This window comes from Notothenia coriiceps, unplaced genomic scaffold (assembly GCF_000735185.1).
Source record: "Notothenia coriiceps isolate Sejong01 unplaced genomic scaffold, NC01 NC01_scaffold00024667, whole genome shotgun sequence".
Taxonomy (NCBI): domain Eukaryota; kingdom Metazoa; phylum Chordata; class Actinopteri; order Perciformes; family Nototheniidae; genus Notothenia; species Notothenia coriiceps.
This window is the reverse complement of record NW_011357368.1, coordinates 3,944,716-3,963,556: the sequence shown is the minus strand read 5'-3', so window position 1 is coordinate 3,963,556 and position 18,841 is coordinate 3,944,716. Positions and strand designations below refer to the sequence as shown.

Here is an 18,841-nt window from a genome sequence, read left to right as displayed (position 1 = left end):
TCCTGCACATACAGATTGCCGCTGATTTGCTCAAAATAACAGCACTCACATCTCCTTCTTTGCAACGATCACCATTACATCTCCATCATACAATGAAGAGCTCCCCATCTATAGGTGAAGATTACCTGCAGTTAATAACGACATTATTATTTCAAGCCACTTTCAATTTTCTTTCCTGCTCAGCTTGTTAAAACATTCTTTCATAAATGTATTTGTTTGCATGTTCCTCTAACAACAACAAAGGTAAGCTAAGGACTTTGGCTTTACGTCTTCTCCCCTTGAAATACATAATCCTGACTTTGTTGTATAAATTCCTTGGAATAATTCTTAATCAAAATATGAAGCATTCTTAGTTGTCTTCATGTAGTGCAGGGTAGAACAAAAAAGAAGAAGAATAAAAGGAAATCTCCCCGCAGGAGAAAGAGCAATCCATTCTAAATGTAAATAATTGTTAATCATGTGGCCACAGCGCTGGGAGTGGTGCCAGTTTCCCTGATTTACATTTGTCAGAAGCATATGATCAGGTGGAGTCCTCCCATGCCATCTAATCCAGAGGCAGTCTGGCTTTAAGACATGTGATACAGTCTTTACACACAGCCAGGCTGCACGGGAACATTTGTTTCTTAGTGCTCGCTGAGGGGGGACTCAGCGAGAGCCGCTGCTCAGAGGCTGCCTCTCACTGGAAGGATGCAGACGGTGAAAGAAGAGATCCCACTACAGTTAATTAAGGAGCACTCTGCATGTGCCTATAAATGCGAAGGGGCAAATGAATTCAGTGTCAGTGGGAGCAGATCCTCAAGGGGAAGCAGTGATATTTCAAAGGTGGAATTGAAAGAGCTGTAAATCTATTTTCTGACTCCGGCTTGACGGTCATTTCTGAATCACTGGACTGTTGCTATCAAAGTGAGGAGCAGGGAGGCAGAGTCACTGGAGTTCCCTCCTCGAGCTTAATTCAGAGTTATTGGATGGTATCATCGTGAGCAGCGTTATGGATGGATTTATGTCATTCTGTTGAGATATTTATACTCTCTCTGTTGGGTTGCTCAGGTAAGATTTTCTTCTTTTTTTACACTCGGGGCAAAAAAAGTAATCATGTCATTGTCAAGAGATTTACCTCTTTTGCAGGAAACTGGCACAATATTTTCTCTAGCCAATTGTTGATATTTACATTGGAATAACTCAGATTTTAATTGAGGGTGTTTGATTATCCATTTAGCTTTTTCCGATTCTTTTTTAGTGTTACTTAAAAGTACATTGAAGGGCTTGAAAAGTATTCTGCAATCAGGAGTTTAATCTGGAGAACGTACTACTTTTATCACCCGAACAGTCGAGGCTGTACGTTATTTTTCCAAGTTTTTATGCATGTGGAAAAATTCAACATGATTTTAAAATCATATCCTGAAGAAATACATGTCCTTTAGGAAGTACAGCCTTTAAAATGATGGTAAATTGTTTTGCTGCTGTGAATAAATGGAGAATGATTTCAGGGCTGAAACACTTATTTTCTCCTTCATGGACTTCCATCACAGCCACCCTTCTCCTACATGACCACAAGCATCCCTCACTGTTCGCTTTCTTTCTTTCTTTTTTCTAAACGGCATGGTGAAAACATTACAAGGCTTTTGATTCCCATTACCGCTGTGTCACTGTCACATTATTCTGACAGTTACAGAAAAGCCTCGGCAGCCAGCTGCTCGCAAAAATCTTATCTTTCTTTAAGTTTGATTTAGGTTTTGAGGCAGGAGCACAGCTCAGGAGTTGAAGGGACTCAGCCTGTCAGGGGAAATCTCTGCTGCATGGGGAAAAAACTCCCCAAGGATCACTCCACATTTGCAGCGTTGTGGCTCCGGGACAAGACAGGGCAAACTAGGAAGAAGAAACAGTGAAGAAGTCATACTTATATAACCATGCAAATGATAAATTCCGATGACTAAAAGACCAATTATAGACAGAAATTAACTGTGCAAAATTACGAAATGTATTCATTTATTTTATTAGCGACTGCAGAAATGTGTGTGAGCATGTTTAGGGGGGGGGGGGGTTTAAGGTCATATGATGAGAACGTGATGTATTCTGTTTGACTCGGTCCTTAGCAGATGTGTCCTGTCATGTCCTGGCTGATGTGCCTGTGCCTCTGGGTCAGTGTGACTGCCATTCAGCTGTGTCAGGCCACTTTCTACGACACCATCCAAACGCACCATGGGACGCGGCCTGGTCGAACCACCATTCACATGATCGGTGAGTCCTCTGCTGCTTTCCCCCCCACCCCCCTTTCTCTACTGTAGGTACTACAAGTTTCTTAAAAAGCATCAAAATGAGAAGCAAATGTTTATTTTGTGTCATCATCTTAGTTTCTGCCATCGCCCCTTGAGTACTGTTGGTGCTGTAGCATCCTGGGTGTGGTTGCTCATGTGTTTAATTAGATTGTCAAAAGCTCGGAGAAAATAACAAGACTTTATTTCGCTGAGGGTTTTTATTTGTTACTTTCATTTTTGATATATTAGCTGTTAAGCTTAGACAAACAACCAATTATTTAACATTATACACCGGCTGTTTTTCATTAAGATGTGGCCCTGATAGCATGATTTCTGTTCTGAAGATCACAAAGATAGACAATAATTGCCTTTGTGCTTTCCTTCTTGAGCTATTACCGTTGATATTCATGCTACACTGCTCCTTCTCAATTTGATCTGTGCGATTGCTGTCCCTGTGAAATTGCTTTGAATAGAATATGACCGAATCATTGCGGTCAAACTTTTGTTTTCATCAGACGGATGTGTGCCGTGGTGGTTATGGTAAATAATTATGATCTCAGGATTCAACAGAGGAGAGGAAGCCGAAAGCTGTCAGAACTTCAAAGGGAGAAGGAGCTGCATGAGCATGCAGGTCCTTGGTGTCTGTTATTTCCTCTATGCGCCGGTGCACCTCCAGCATATCAGCACGGGGTCTTCTCAATACTCTCAATATAGTGAGTCAGAAGACTTCCTGTTCCAATACCTTCATTCAATTACTCAAGTCTGCAGACATGTATTGAGCAGGAAAAAATACTTGAATACACACATCTTCGAGAAAGTGTTCTTATATCACCAAAACAGAAATGGAATTCATATTTGAAATGTGCATTCAGGTTCCTCTTTGGAAACAAATTGTTCAAAGTGAACGATTTGTATCCTTCAGAAGCCTCTGCCACTAAAAGTGTAAATACCCTGTCATTCGATTTACCATAGTATGGCTACTCCTCACTCCTGGATAAATGAGATGCCAGTTTTATGAGAGGAGGATGGGAAGCCTGTCTGGATTGATTCTGACACCGGGACATTTGTTCTCTGCTGTGTGTTGTGTGCCTGTTGGATTGGTGGCAGGATTGGGGTTGACGGGTCATGAATTGGTGGCAAGAAGGCCATTGGTTGCAGACCACTGGGCCAATCATTAAAGGCAGCGAAATGCCACAAGTTCACGGTGACTGGTATTACCGGCGGAAATCGAGATTACAGAGGCCGAGGGATCACTTGTGTCCTTGCCAATAGAAATCTAGATCTATTGGAGGATTTTTTTTTAGAAAACCAATTCAATCACCTGGAGTGTCTTTGGGAACAGCTAAATTGCGACCTGACGTTCAGACTGTCAACAAACACAACCTCAGGATAAATTATTAGTTGGAAATGAAAACACCTGTGGCGTGAAAAGGCATACAAGACAGGAATATTACAGATTTATCAGCAGCATTGTGTTGCTCACTGCCAACGAATTCTCGGAAATTATTTCTTTTGACAGCATTTAGGCAACGGTTCCACTCGCGGACTGAGATATTGACAGCCGCTTTGCAAAGAATGCGTGTCCATAAGTCCATTAGCTGGATGACCCTTGAGTAGATGCTTGTGTGTGCTCAGTGATTCGGATAAGGCAGCCTGCTTTCCAGCCTACAGCTCTACTTACAGATTGCTGCCTGCCACTCTCTCAGATACGCTTATAGCTGTTCTCTGCCTTCCTGGTACAGGCTGTGTTGCTCTCTGCGGTATGATTCATAAGGTGCTGCATTTATTTGGTGCAAAGACCGTGAACTGTGCACAAAAGAAAAACAGATTGTGTTTGTCATGCATCCGTAAAGTACCGGGCGGAGATGTTCCTTTTGGGGTCATGCGTTTTCTCGACCCCTGAACGCGTCCGGGGGAAATCACAGGAAGAGGATTCTCATTGTTTAGCACATCAATGTTTTCGACAAAATAAAACCTACTAACTGCATCCATTAATCCATCTATTGAAAACATGAAAACATACTTTGCAGCAGAGACAAATCACACTTTTTTCCTGGATTACCAACCATCTCAGTTTTATGAAATTTAGCAAAGAATTAAACACATGCTCGCTGCAGAGAGAACAAAGGTGAGCCAAATGTGTTGAGCAGCAGTCTTTTCTATGCTGAGGTGGAAATTGTGCCATTCGTGATGCACTGCTTCATGCGCAGGTGATAACACAGAATACTGAAAAAAGTACATTGAGACTGCCTGAGGTGGCCTTGCTCCCTCGTGGACTCACTCCCACCAACAGTCGGCTTTGCGAGGTCAACCTGTTCATAACAGAGAGGTCATCGATTCTCAACACTGTGTGGATAATCTCTTACTTAGCGGTTTCTGTAAAAGTGTAGCTGCGAGTGAACCAGCATGATATAACATGCAGAGCAGCAGAAGCATAAGTAACTCACTTGTAAGTATCCACTGTATATTATAATTTATTCAGACTTAAGTCATAAATACTTAACTCTGTGTGATATCCATTTCACTGTATTCCTCTCGCCTCACACTGTCATCTTCTGTGATAGTCCTCTATAGCAGCTATAGCCCCTCCTCAGCCACTCTTAAAAATGTACCTTTTTCAACATGGGTGTAATTTTAACATTAGGCAACTTTAATATCACTTTTCTTCTAGAATAGGGGGTGCTCCTATTTCTTTCCAGAGCGAAAATACCATTTAAATCCCTCATGTCTGCCTTTCAGGAGCTTTAATGAGGAGTAGAGGATCAGGGCTTCGTTCGTTTTTTTTCCTTCAGTGCGCTGCAACAAAAGAAACCACTCGCTGGTAAAGCTCACAATGAAACAAACATGAAAAATGGATTTTCAGCTGTCACAAACAAAAGGTTGTATCCTCTATGCACTGTTTTAGACACTGACAATATAATAGCCTTATATAATGCATCCTGGAGGCACATTATTGTGACATACATCTTCCTCCTCCCCTCCCCTAGCCCTCCTCTCAACCATGCTCACACTAGTGTCATTGCTGCTCTGCTGCAGTGCCAATGGGAAGTGGCGTGCAGCCTCCGCCCGAGGCCTCTCCACATCTGGAGCTCAACATTCACATTGTCCTGATGTTGTTAAAAATGCAACTGTGACGTCAAAACCCCAATAAATACTCGAAACTTCCTCCATATTCTTAAAAGTGAATATCCTTTGCTTTGTAGTCTCTGAAGTAAAGGGAGCACAGCTTAATTACTTTGCCAGCGCATCGTATATTTTACCAAAAATAAACTATTCTTGTCATTTCCTTAGTTAGCCCTGAAAGAAAAATAAATTCTTAAGTAAATGAATCTGAGGACAATCAGTGCCCTAATTATTGCTGTATGCTCACGGCTACAAATAGGTTTTACATATTTCAGTATTTCCCATTTATTTCCTCTTCTAGGCTATGAATTATTCATAAGAGAGAGCTCCTCCAAGCTTGTGGATATTTGTTTAAACAGCATGTTTAATTGAAGTCTTTCAGCCAATTCTGTGCAGGGGCTATGGCTTGTGGTCACAACGCTTAAATGCAAAATGAATTTCTGTGGCCCACAGCTCAATTAATCAGCCAGCTTCTGTTTTAAGACTACCAGCTGTTTCTTGTCTTATCCAGAATCCCCCAGCATTAATAAAATGGGTGTTAACCGCAGACAGAGTTCACACCTTGTATCACAGACAGACAATCACAGGGGGAACAATTATATAAAATAGCCATTATACATGTGTTGGATTCTTTCCAAATCCAAATACAGTGGAGTGTCACTTTTTTACTCACTGGTAAATGTTGAGTGTTTGGTCAGACCTTTGGAAATAAGTGTTTATTGCTCACTTTGTCTCTTTGTGTCTGTAGATTTCCTTAATTCTACTAAAAGCTAGCATTAGATAATTACTTATTCCATTTTCAACCATAACACTTAAAATAAAAAATAATCGTCCCAATGTTAGCAATCGACTTGTGATATATATTATTAAAATGTGCATACATTCCACTGTAGTATTTCCCTTTATATGGGGCCCTATTACGCTTTTTTTGTTTTTTTGTTTCCTATAGGTGCATGTGGATCCACACACTCTCCCTGTTGCCTTCAAAACACCTTGAATAAACTCCTTTGTTTAGATCTGTAACATTATGACATCATTGTATGTGTGTGCTTCTATTGGCTAGTGCTCCAACAAATTGTACGTGATTTGCTAAGGGGTCGGGACATCTCTAAGCAGCTAACCAATCAGAGCAGAGTGTAAAACGAGGGGCTGCATCACAGGCAGTATGAGAAAAATGAAGACCTTTATGAACATTAAAGCATGGACACATGCAACAAATATGAACCTGAAATGAGCATAATAGGGCCACTTTAACACCAATTAAGCTACACATTATTTCTGGGATTTCTTGTAAACTAAACTACTATTAATAATAGTAAAAACTGAAAACATTATTTACCCTATTCCCCTGTCGTAAATCTCATAATGTATACCATTTTTTAATACATATCTTTAGAGGCTTTCAGCAAGAAATCTCCACTCATCTTTATTAGTGCTATATCTATATGTGTTACTCTCCACTACTAAAGCTGTAATTATTTGCATAACATGATAGAGTAAGCTACTTTCTAAACCAAATTTCACAAAAGCTGATGGGAAATATAATGTTACAACCCACAAAACTTTCATTTATGTTAGTGCACTGCTACAATGAATTGCACCCCCTGGCAAAAAAAAATGATCATGACTGCACATAAAGCTGAGCCTGTAGCTAAGATATGTTTGCTTTTTATTAACAGCTGAACACATTTCCCTCAGTATGACATTATTAGTTAATCATTTCAAACCACTTTGTTCCGGGTGGAAGAAACAGAGTATCCTTTTGGGGTCATTAGCGAGATTTTAATTCCCCTTATTTTGTTTAGTGGCAGTTTTCTAAATATGTAGTGGTGACAGATGAAATAGCTGAAGGATAGTTGACTCTGAAAACCCTGAGACCTGATAAAAGCATTCAGCTTCCTTTAATCCCAAAATAATCCTAAAAAAGCTCAGCACACGTACTATTATTTTTGTTGTGTGCAAACTGCAGGATAAATAATAGCTTTTGCTCGTAATAAACAATATTTTGGAAAGCTATTGAGCCTGCAGAACATTAAGAACTATCTGTAGCTGAAAATAAATGAGGCTTCTTAACACAGTTTATGTATTACATAAATGTTTCATGTTGATAAAAGTGTAATGATGATGTTAGGGTAATTAGTGTAAAACAATTATTCATGTGAATTGTGTCTCTGCATTAGACCAGGGGCGGGTTGGGAAACCATGAATGAGGGCATAGATTTAAAGAAGTGGGGGAAGATTAGTAGAATAAGAAAACAAATATGTAAAGACCCACATTTAAAGCCATGAATCTGGGTGATAATGAACTATACATTATTAATATATACATTGTCTATTCATTGTACAACATTAAAGCAAAACAAAAAACCCTTTGTGATGTAAAATTGACAAAAGCTGTTGTGTATTTTTATAATTTCTGGAAATCTCAAGTAAGAGACTGGAGACAGAAGCATATGAACTTGGGTTTGAGACAGATTATAAAACAATGGGTCTGATACACACATGTTAAACGAGGTGTCTGAACAGCATCTTGCCGTACACTCTTTGTTTGCTTTGGGGTCTCTGTGCGCCTCAATTTGGTATTTTTCTGCTTTTTTGGGGTCCCTTGTATAAAGAAACGTAACATTTTCCACTACTGGTCTAAGGGTCCTGAGCCCAGTAGGTCTGTTTTGTTAAACCTAATATCCACAGTATTACAACTTTGTTTAAGCCCTAATACATCGTGAAAGGTGCCGTCACAGATGGCACGTCATTTTCATTAAGCAATCTTTTTGTATCCATAGTCCTTCACAATGAATGCAATCATTTGTGAGGATTTAAAGAATACTGCAAGCACTGTACTCAAGGAATTCCTGTAGTATGTCTTTCAAAACAGTTGTAAGTATAAAATAATCTGTGCAGACGCTAGAAGTCATTGTTACTGTAGGAAACCAATCAAATACTCAAAGATAAACTCCTTCTTATTTATTTTCCAAACCACTTTTCCTTTAACTCTATACAAAACGCTGTGAGGTCAAGGAAAGATGTGAAGGAGAATCTTTTTATGGAAAAAACAACAATTCTTCCAAGAGAATCCGACTGCATTTGGCTAGGTAATTATGCGACTGCAAATGTCATTGATGTTTACATAATGTTATTTCAGGGAATTGTGGGATGGCAATCTCTCCTCTCCTTTCGTAAAGGATGGACAAGTGCACCTCATGGTAGAGGAGATAAGAGACGAAGCATTGAAGCACCAAAGAGAATTCGAGCAGCTCTTATCATGGCTGCCACTCGGATACTCCCGGGTCATTTCACATAGGAACCTTCCTAAGCAAAAGAAGACTATGTGAGCACATTCAATGACAAGAGGGTGAAAACCACTAATCTGAAGCACTATATAGCACCATACTTACGTGGACTGTGTATATTTGCCCTATGTGGAGTCACAGCGATAAACCCACCAAATTACCGGATAACAGACGACAGTGAATGCTGTTCCCTACACAATGAGAACACTTCAAATTTCTCTTGATTAATAACAGTAGAAAAAACATCCAACCTCTTCTATCTCCAAACGAGCCCTGACAATGGAGAGGATCTCACCGTCACCACACTTCACAGTAATTGCTGATGTCAGTGGTTGCACAAGCCTCTGCGGGTTCATGTGTGAGCACAGCTCCTCTTTAATTCAAAATGTTCCCCCATGAAACAAAAACTCCTTTTAAACTAATGTTAGCGTTGTGTCCCCACTGTAAATATTGTATCAGACAGTTCATGTCTAATGTACTCTGAGGCTTGTTCCTGCAAATATGCTCTCGGAAATGGTCAAAGGTTGCTGCCTCCTTTTCTTTGAGAGACAAAACAAGTTGACCTCATTTTTAGCCTTTTCCCTTTGTGGAGGATATTTAAGGTGCGGCAGCTCTTTAGAACACAAACTGGGTTTCTGTCACTTCCCTGTTGGCCATTTATAACAAGATTTAGATACAAGTTTGAAGATATGGTAACCTAGTTGTGAGATACTGTATGTATATATATTCATTTTTTTTGTATCGATCTAAAACTAGGTCTGTCCATTCTGAGAAATGTCACGTGATCAATACCCAACCATCCAAAAGCACTTCTATTAATTCATTTTCTGCATCGGTAAAAATGTGACCCATTTTCCTTATTTCTGATTTCTCTCAAAGAAATAAATACTTCTTGCAGAATGGGAATTGTTTGAGATATAATTTCATATGTCATATGCCTTTGTGGTCTAGCCCATTTGAAATGCTTGGCAGGAAAATTTAATTCATTATCACTACTTAGACCTCATTAAACTGAAAAGAAGCATCTCAACTTACTAATTGGTTCCAGGGGGGGAGGGTAGAAATCAGCAAAGTAATTAATATTGGGTTTATCAAGCTCTATTGCAGGATTTTCCCCTGCACTAACATCTCCTTTGTGTGCCATATGTCTTGTGGCGTATTTACAATAAGGATCGCATTACCTTTCCAGGAGAGATTGGAGTAATGGGGGTCAAATATGGGAACATACATTTTGTCTAAATATGAAAATCAAATTACTAAATGAAATCAAATAAATACAATTGGATAAGTTCCCATTACAGTCAGATACCATATTGTCACACATCACACACATCTGTACATTTTAAAACGTGCTGTAAATATTACACCATAAAATGACACATGTTCTATACCTGCCATAACAGCAGGAAGATGTGATTACATGTTGACACTCCAGAGAGTGTTGCATCATACTGAATAAGTAAAACACCCTGCCTTCCCTTTATCAGTTTGCAGGTGTTCACCATTGTCACCAGCATCAACCCTTTGGAGAACATCATACAGCATGGAAGGTCGTTTAGCCTTTGTATTATGCATTATGACACGGTTTACATGTTGAAGGCACATTTGCCCCCTGTGCAGATTGTCTGGCAGGCAGTGAGAAGGCCGTCACATCAGAGGCTAGCAGCTGCTCTCTAAAGGCTCTCTAACTCCGACTCCATCTTCGTTTCCATTCTTCTTTCTGAATGTAACTCTTTCATCAGCACAGGCGATCTAAAAGTATTAAATACCAGTTCTGGACGTTTTCCAGTCAGAGAAAAAAAGACACAGCTTGACATTTAAAAATGAATGACATCACACTGACAGAAGACATGTTTTACATTGTTATTTCCCCAAAACTCAGAATATGTGCAAGAAGAGGATCAAATGTGCTTTTTTCATGTGTTCAATGGACATGAAAGCTGCTGTGTGATTGCTGTAGTACAGTAAACCATTGTCATGCTCACAGATCTCCAACATAAAAACCAAATAACCATGGAAGTTTTACTACTGCAGTGCAGACCCTTGTTTTGAGCCAGAAAAGCCTTTAATGCCTTTGATCAGATGTTCAGTGTTCTGGGCCTGTGTTGTGTGTGGAAACAGACACACGACAGCCTTTGAGGCATACATACATTGCATATGCAAAATCAAATCCTCAATACTCTGCTTCCTCTGTTCCATGCAGTTTTCATGCATCTTAAAACAACACAAGCTCTGCTCTGCGAGTAGTCATTTTGCATTTCAATAAAATCACCCATCTTTGGCCCACTGCACAGGACCCATCTTGCAGCCTCCTTGTGTGACATGCTGTCAAAACCGCCAGCCATATTTCAAGATATTCTCTTTTTATTTGTCATGGACAGTGATTCTTTTTAGAGTAGCAATTGGTAGTTTTCTATGCTTTGTAAAATTGTTCAGATTTGTCTCTCCAGCAAGCACATACTCTTCCTCCAACAAATACCTGTGCACAAGCCAGTCAAAGAACATGCAATAAAGCAAGAAATCTAGTTTCTAAAGTATAAATATCCTCAGGTGTTGACACCTTAGCTATTTCTCCAGAGCTGTTAATTCTCTAAACATTTTGCAATCATTTACGATAACACACAAGTCCTCTGTATTTTTGTCAGCGCTAAAATAAATTTGCCTCGCAGTTTATCGAGCATTATGTCCCTCACTTTCACCGCAGCATTTATTTGTGGAATAACAACAGTACTAGGGGGCTTTCAGATGTTTTCACAGAAAGTAAAGAAAAAAAAGTCATTCAATTTGACGCCGCAGTCACATGTGTTGTACCTCTCACTGTCTCCCAACTGCATTAATTTGACATCCTCTAATCTGGCTCTCCGTTTTCCTGTCAGCGACACAACTGCTGTAGCCTGCTGGCTTGGATGTCTGCAGACAGCATGCACAGAAAAAGTGGAGCCTATTATGGGTCACCTTGGATGCATTTTCCATTAAAAAAAGGTGACAGGCATGCTGCTTTAAAACACTTACTGCTGTGGTTAGAAAATTAGAGCCTGTTGTTGCAGTTAAATGACTTTTTAGATACAAAATAATTTACGCAGGTTATAAAGACCACCAGTATTCAAATGTCACACAGTTCATCGGTTGTATCGTCACGTGGGACTTCATTGTGTGTGTGCAAGCGCGCACATCGAGTACAGGATGTGCAAATAGTGCCAGTGGCTGCCAATCATTGGGATCCAAAGCTCCAGGGAGGCAGGTTACCTTCTAAATTGAGTCCCGTAGGCTTTCCATCGGGTTTGTCTATCGAGCGAAACAATGACTACTCTCGCTGCCATCCTTTTTGTCATTTGCTACATTTAATAAAGCACATATTTCACTTGAATATTTAGTTGCTACCCAAATGAAGGATGCTCAGAATCCCTCTATAAATTGCACAAATAGTATGTTTCATTCACACACCGTGTTGCACGCCTGGGACAGATGGCAGAAGAGAGTTGCCTTTTCAGACGGTATACTTGCTATCAGAGTCTCCGGAGACAACCACACAATCTGGGCTCATTACAGCAGACAGCGAGTCATTGCATACTTATTGCATGCTGACATTTCTATTGAGATGGACTGACCATTTTCCTCTGTGCAATGGCTGTTACATCACGTTTGAAGAGTCATTTACTGGTCCCACGTGAACCATGCTCACATTCATTAGGCAGGCAGAACCGCAGATTCACTGAAATTCTGAATTGGCGCTACGCGTTCATGTCATGCATGGTTTGACAGCATTTCCCTTCATTCGGGATTGCTGTCCATAACTCATCCGATTCTGATTCAGCGTTGTTGGCTTCCAGCGTGAGTCATTGTGCCAGAGACGGTCGACTCAACAGCACTCGGTCTCCACCCAGCAGCTGAGGGACTACTGATGCCAGGTGTTGTCATTTGTATAGATAATAGCATTACAGTTAAGTGCTCAGACACATTTCCATGGGAGAGACTTGAACAAAGCCGATCCCTCTGTGAAAACTTGTGTCGTGTGCCACAGGGTTTGTAAAGGTTTTACAAAAGCTATTTTATTCTCACCGTTAGAAACAGCAACTGTCATCACAGTGTTACATCTTTATTTGCAGACAGAACATAAGTCATTTAATGATGATAGGCATCAAAGGAATACAATAGAAGGCGCAGACAGACAGGAAAATGGGTACAAGATGAGGAGAAATGCAACTTTCCCATATTTTTTGGAAAGCAATGTACATATTTTGAAAATAGGTATCACTCGTGTTCCTATAGGATATTGAGTGTCCACCGTTAAATTCTTTAAGGGTGATTTCTAAGCTCCAGAGTTGTTACAGTAAGACATGAGAGTCAGACAGCCGGCTATAGCATCAGATGATGAGAACATCATTAGACAGGCCTGCTATTGAGGTAATTTATTCATTCTTGACCTTGGGGAGAGCATTTTAGAAAAACAAACTCAACCCAAGGTTTATTTGTGGAGTTTCTTTAACTTAAAACTGACTGCTTCCCCTAAGACTACATTTACAATTCAAATGATTTCCTAAAAGTTAAAAACGGACGGGATGTAGTCATGAAATCAATCTCACCACTGGGTCTGTTTAGTAGCTAGAGTTCTGAAGTTTCTATCATATCACATGATATTTATGAGCAGAGGGGGTCTGGACTTGGATGTTAAAATAAATAAGTGAGGGGTAAAAGTGAGAAGTCCTTAAAGTCCTTTCAGTTGGGGTACACAATTACAAGTGCTATTACACCTTTGTAAATAATATTCTTACAATTAACAAGGACTGCATTGGAATGTAATTAATTAAGTAAAACTGTAATTTTATTGTTTCTGTTGCCTTACAGGGAACTTGTTATGCTTTCTGGGGTTTGATACGTTTTTGTGCATGTAGTCTGCTAAGGCAGAAATCCAAGCGTTTCTCTCCCGCCCTGCCTGAAACGCCTCGAAGTGACTCCTTTGTTTACTTCCATAACATAGTGACATCATGTAACACTCACAATTCTTTTGGCTAGCGCTCCAACACATTGTATGTGATAGGCTCGTGGTCGGGACATCTCTAAGTGGTTGACCAATAACGACAGTGTGCCAGTTAACCAATCAGAACTGACTGGGCTCTAATTGTGTAAGTCCGAAACTAGACAATTTTGAACATAATAGGGTCATAAAAACTATGGCTGTGAATAAATGTGTTTTTTACAGTACAAAATGTATCTTAAAATAAAAAGGTTTAAAGCACATCATTTCATTTGAGTTTTAGAAAATGAAACTTAAAAAAAGTAATTGAAATGAATTGATTTGCACTTCAAGTAAAATGAAAGGGGTACAGCACGACTTGATTAGAAGAAAATGTATGCCTGAGAAAAAAATAATGTAAAATAAATCAAGCCGAATAAAAAGTGTATTTCCTACTCAAATGTAGTGGAGCAGAAGCATAAGGTGATATGGAAAAATTCAATAAAAAAGTGTATGCACTGTGCATCAACTGTCCATCAGCTACAACATGTAGCTTTTGGTGGGATTGTTCTTCAACTACTTAACATTATAACTGCATTACTGTATGTATTATACGCCTATAGAATAACTGTTATTCATGATGATATGAATTGAGATGACAAAGTTCTTTTGAGTTCAACTAGAAATATCACAAAGAAACCCTGTGGTCATAGTACCTTCACGGCCGTCTCCATGGTCAAGAATGAATGACTTGCTTTGAAGTCAATAATTTTCTCATCACCTGACGCAATGGCAAGCTGTCAGACCCTCAGTCAGTCTGGGTCCTCTTCTCTATTCTCTTCAATGCTTTGCCTCTTATAAAGTGTATATCTGTGGAGACAGTGGAAGAACCAGGCATTTAGGGGGAAGTGGTGAATCTCATGAAAGTCTTGATTTAATTGCATAATGGGAAATGTAAGATCCAGTGTTTCTTTTTAGATTGAACCAAATTAGAAAAGTCACAATCACGTATTCCTTTCCACTACCATGGGAATTTAAATATCGCAGAAAACAAATGAACAAAACCGTGTAATTTGTTCATGTCTTCCAGTATTTCTTGAAAGAACAAGGAGCCAAGCACTTTACAATTCAAATGCAATTCAATTTATCAAAGATATTAAGATGACACTATTCATATGAAAATCATAAAAATGGGACATGACATCTCTAGGCAATTCATTCAATCTTACAATTCATGAAAAAACCCACATGGTCAAATAACAAGTCAAGTCTAATCTGAGTCAAAATGAGTGGAGAAGAGGCCAAGAACAGAAACATGTATGACCCAGAGCTGCAAAACTAACATTTCAGTCAGACAACTCACGTGTTTCTTTAACATGTTTATTAGAAGCAGCATATAGTTGAGTTTGGCGACTAGGCTCGGGCATCATCACTCCACAGATATACATAGCACGATGAGTGATGATTAAATATCTAACCCTCGAGCCTACAGGTGGAAGCTGGGGTGGTGGAGGGGCAGGCGAGCAGCAGCGACGTAGAGTAGCTGCAGCTAAGCAGCAGCAAGCAATGCATGGAGAGATATCTGGCAGGTTAAATAGAGCGGCATATTAAGGAGACTCTGTTGGTTGGTTGTAGAGTGGCAAGGGGCGTTGTGTATGAATGCAGCATAAGTGCTCAAGTTGACTGCCTGAACTAGCTCGCAGGCTTCGCCCCATTTGTGGAGGAGGATTTTTCCTACAGCCAGAACAAATAAAACAAAAAGATGTCAGCACAGAAACTAAATCATCATATGAAATAAACGACTGGAAAAAATCCACAGATATCACGAAAGCTTCTGCCTCATGCAGCGCACAGTTATGACTTGTTTTGCCTTTAACATTTAGATGTGCCCTGTTGGTCGCAGGTTCAATGCGGTCTTCTTTTTTTCCACCTCAGAGTAATAAAGAGGCAAGAGCACAGAGCATGGCAACAAAAACAGAGCAGTTCCAGTTGAAACCCTCTGCTCCTGTGTGACCTCTGGCCCCTCTGGATGACAATTTCTATGGGACCCTTGTTCCCTGTCAATCAAAAATGTTGCTAGAAAGAGAACACAAGCACACACACACACACACACTCACACACACTCACACACATACTCACAAGCGGAATCTGTCGTTTGGGAGACTGACTTTGTCACTGATAATGGAAATGGAAATACAGAAAACAATTATACCCCTGCATGGCTTCAGCCTTTACCTGATGAGCACGTTCATCTCCACCCATGTTATTCTCCATCGCCCTCTGAAATATTTATAATGCAAAGATGGGGTCTCGGAGCATGAAGCGTGTTGTACTCGCGGGCTGAAACCATGGGTGAACTCGAAGACTGCTCATCCGTGTTGCATTGCTTTTGTTTAAAAAAAGGTACCCAGTACACCTGCCAGCTGGCAACACCACACTGATTTGCATTTTTATTTGATTTTAATGTATTCTTCGGAGGTGATGATTTCTAAATATAGAGTATCTTGATTCTTTGCCCTGTTTGCTAGTAACAAGAAATGCAAGTTAATTCAGTTGCGTAGTGTGTTTTTAATAGATCAAAGAGAAATCTAGGGCTGTCTTACGTAATTAAGGAGATGCATTAAGAAGAACAAACCCCTGTGGGCTGTTGTTTTCAAATGATGCCCCACTGCTTCCACTGGTACATCACGATTAACGTTGTGCAGACATGCCCTTTTGTTGAGAGCATTAGACAGCAGGCAACAGTCTCAAGGACCAGAAACAAGATCTGGATATTTTTCATTTTTAAACCAAAGGCTGTTGATGTTTTCTGAAATAAAGAGCCAGAAGTCATGATAACGGCATGCTTGGCAAGGAACCGCAAAAAGACATGCTTTCTTAATTATTTCCTTCTGCTGTGTGGAAATTCGGCTAATAATTACGCTTCTTAAAACTGCCTTATCTTATGAACACCTTGAAACTAGTTCCGTTTCTTATTCCTTGTCATTTACCTCATTACAAGCTGATGTACAACAAGCTATCAACTCTGAAGTAACACTGAATTCTACATGAACTACATAAAGTTTATTATAATCTGATTTCTGTCAACGTTTTACAGAAGTAAAAGAAGATTTTCCTAAAATGAGATGTGGTAGGAATGAGAGAAGTGCGAGACAAGCCCCTGATCTACTTCTATCAAGCAGGTCAAGTGGGGCCCTGTTGGTTAATCCCCACAGGAGCTCAGATGATGGTTCAATTATATCCAGAAACTGACACTCGACTCTCGCTTCCTGTCCCCTCTGTCTAGTTTAAGGCTTAGTTTGGCTGGTTCAAAACTGTGGGCTGAACAAATACTGTGTTTTCATGAAACAAAACAGTCTCCAAAATGGCAAGCTGTTATTTTGGCAAATAAATAAAAAGCGTGAAATGAAAACGCTTAATTTATAGCTCCCATTCAGCATTTGCAGGCAGTAAATAAACATTGAATATATATATATATATTTAATCAATTTATTGGTCAGTTGATTGACATGAAAATAGTTTTTATTGCCTCACTTATTTCTTTGTCATTATATATGATAGTACTCCTTGGGTTTTGGACTAAAAAGCTGCATTTAAATGATATGGGTTTAGCTCTTTGGTCACTGCGAGGTTGGGCACAGGGCCTCGTGGTAAAAACAGCTACTATGTTTTGTTCTAAGGTTACAACCCCTGCTAGCTTGTGCTGCTTCATTCAGCTGTAATCTGATTGGTTGCTCGTCAAGGTCAGCTGTAAACAAGATCAAAAATGAAATAATAAGAATCATGAGCGCAGCGCTCGACGATTATTTTGAGCGTTACGTGACATCAAGGTCAGCGCTTCCACTCAGTCAATCTGCACCCGTCTCTCCATAGAAACACAACAGTACCATCAATTACTTATTACAATTTCATAGGATTACAACGGAGTGAAGTTCTCCATAATGTCAGCTATGAATGCTTCATAGAATAAGTTATAAAGTTTAATACTAAGAAATACTATGTAATTGTGCGTTATTCATTGTATATATGCCAATTTAAAATCCTTATTAGTGGAATGGTAAACTAAAGACTAAATAATCACCACTTGGCTTTTTTATTGTTTAAATTACTCAGTGATTCAATGTTTGTTGTTCTGACTAACTGCATTTCTACTTCAAAGAAACTGCTCAACAACAGGAGGGTCCCACAAACCAAAAATATTCAAATGAAGTAAAGCGATATATGCAAATCCGGCCATGAAACATTCCACAAATCCACAGCTCATTGTCAAACATGACTTGAAAATCTCTTGACTGCCAAAATACTGGCTACTTCTCGTCCCTCTCTGCTCTTTCTCTCTACAACCTCCTTGATCTTGTGACGGGTGTATGTAATTGTCGGATGGCCCTTTGCTGCAAAACTCTCATATGTGGAGAGTCTGATCGCAGCGGGGGGGGCAGCGGTGGAGGTGGGTTGAGTCCGTTCAGTCCAGTCCTCTTAGCCTTCAGGGCAGAGCCAGTAGCTCGGTGATAATTGCGTGATGGAGCAAGTGTTCATATTCATGATAACCCTGACGCAGGCGTCTCTTCCTGAGAATAGATGTGGGTTTTTTTTGTGCCTGCTCTCACACATCTCTTCATCAACATGCAGGGGTCTAACTCGATCGCAGAGTGTAAAGAACTATTATTATTGTTTACAGCAAACTTGTGTACAGCTATACAGTTTTTTTGCTGCTCCAGTTGCAAATAAAGCATTTCTGAATATACCCATGACAAACATGCTATTATTGTGCCTTAAAATAAGAAGTTAGAAAAAGATTTAAAAGTGATCACAACTAAGCAGATATTTGATCAGGAGAAACAGGAAGAAGTATTCTGACCTTGTACTTTTATAAAAGTAATTGTACTGCAATGTACATATAAATTGATACACTAAACGTTTAAAGGTCCCATGTCATGCTTTTCTGGTTATTACCCGTCCCCTTGTGTGTTATGTAGCTTTTTATGCATGTAAACGGTCTGCAGGGTCACAAACCACAAAGACCTGTCTATGCTGCCCCAAAACGCCTCGTTGGGGATTTCTCTTTTTCCATTGTTTACTTCTTGGGTAGAGTGACCTATTTNTGACCTTGTACTTTTATAAAAGTAATTGTACTGCAATGTACATATAAATTGATACACTAAACGTTTAAAGGTCCCATGTCATGCTTTTCTGGTTATTACCCGTCCCCTTGTGTGTTA

General features: G+C 39.7%; 1 protein-coding gene across 2 annotated transcripts in view; it reads left to right on the top strand.

Annotated features, from left to right (window-relative positions):
- Window positions 1-613: 613 nt before the first annotated feature.
- The window catches only part of LOC104955227 (protein FAM19A1-like), a 21,883-nt gene continuing 3,655 nt past the window's right edge, over window positions 614-18,841 (top strand). The window contains exons 1-2 of one of the 2 annotated variants that reach the window (XM_010782497.1): window positions 614-1,047; window positions 2,097-2,238. In XM_010782497.1, the coding sequence (XP_010780799.1) occupies window positions 2,097-2,238 (142 nt within the window). In that variant the 5' untranslated portion in view covers window positions 614-1,047. Of the gene's footprint in view, window positions 1,048-2,093; window positions 2,239-18,841 lie in introns of both variants that reach the window. The other variant, XM_010782499.1, reaches the window with a different exon arrangement.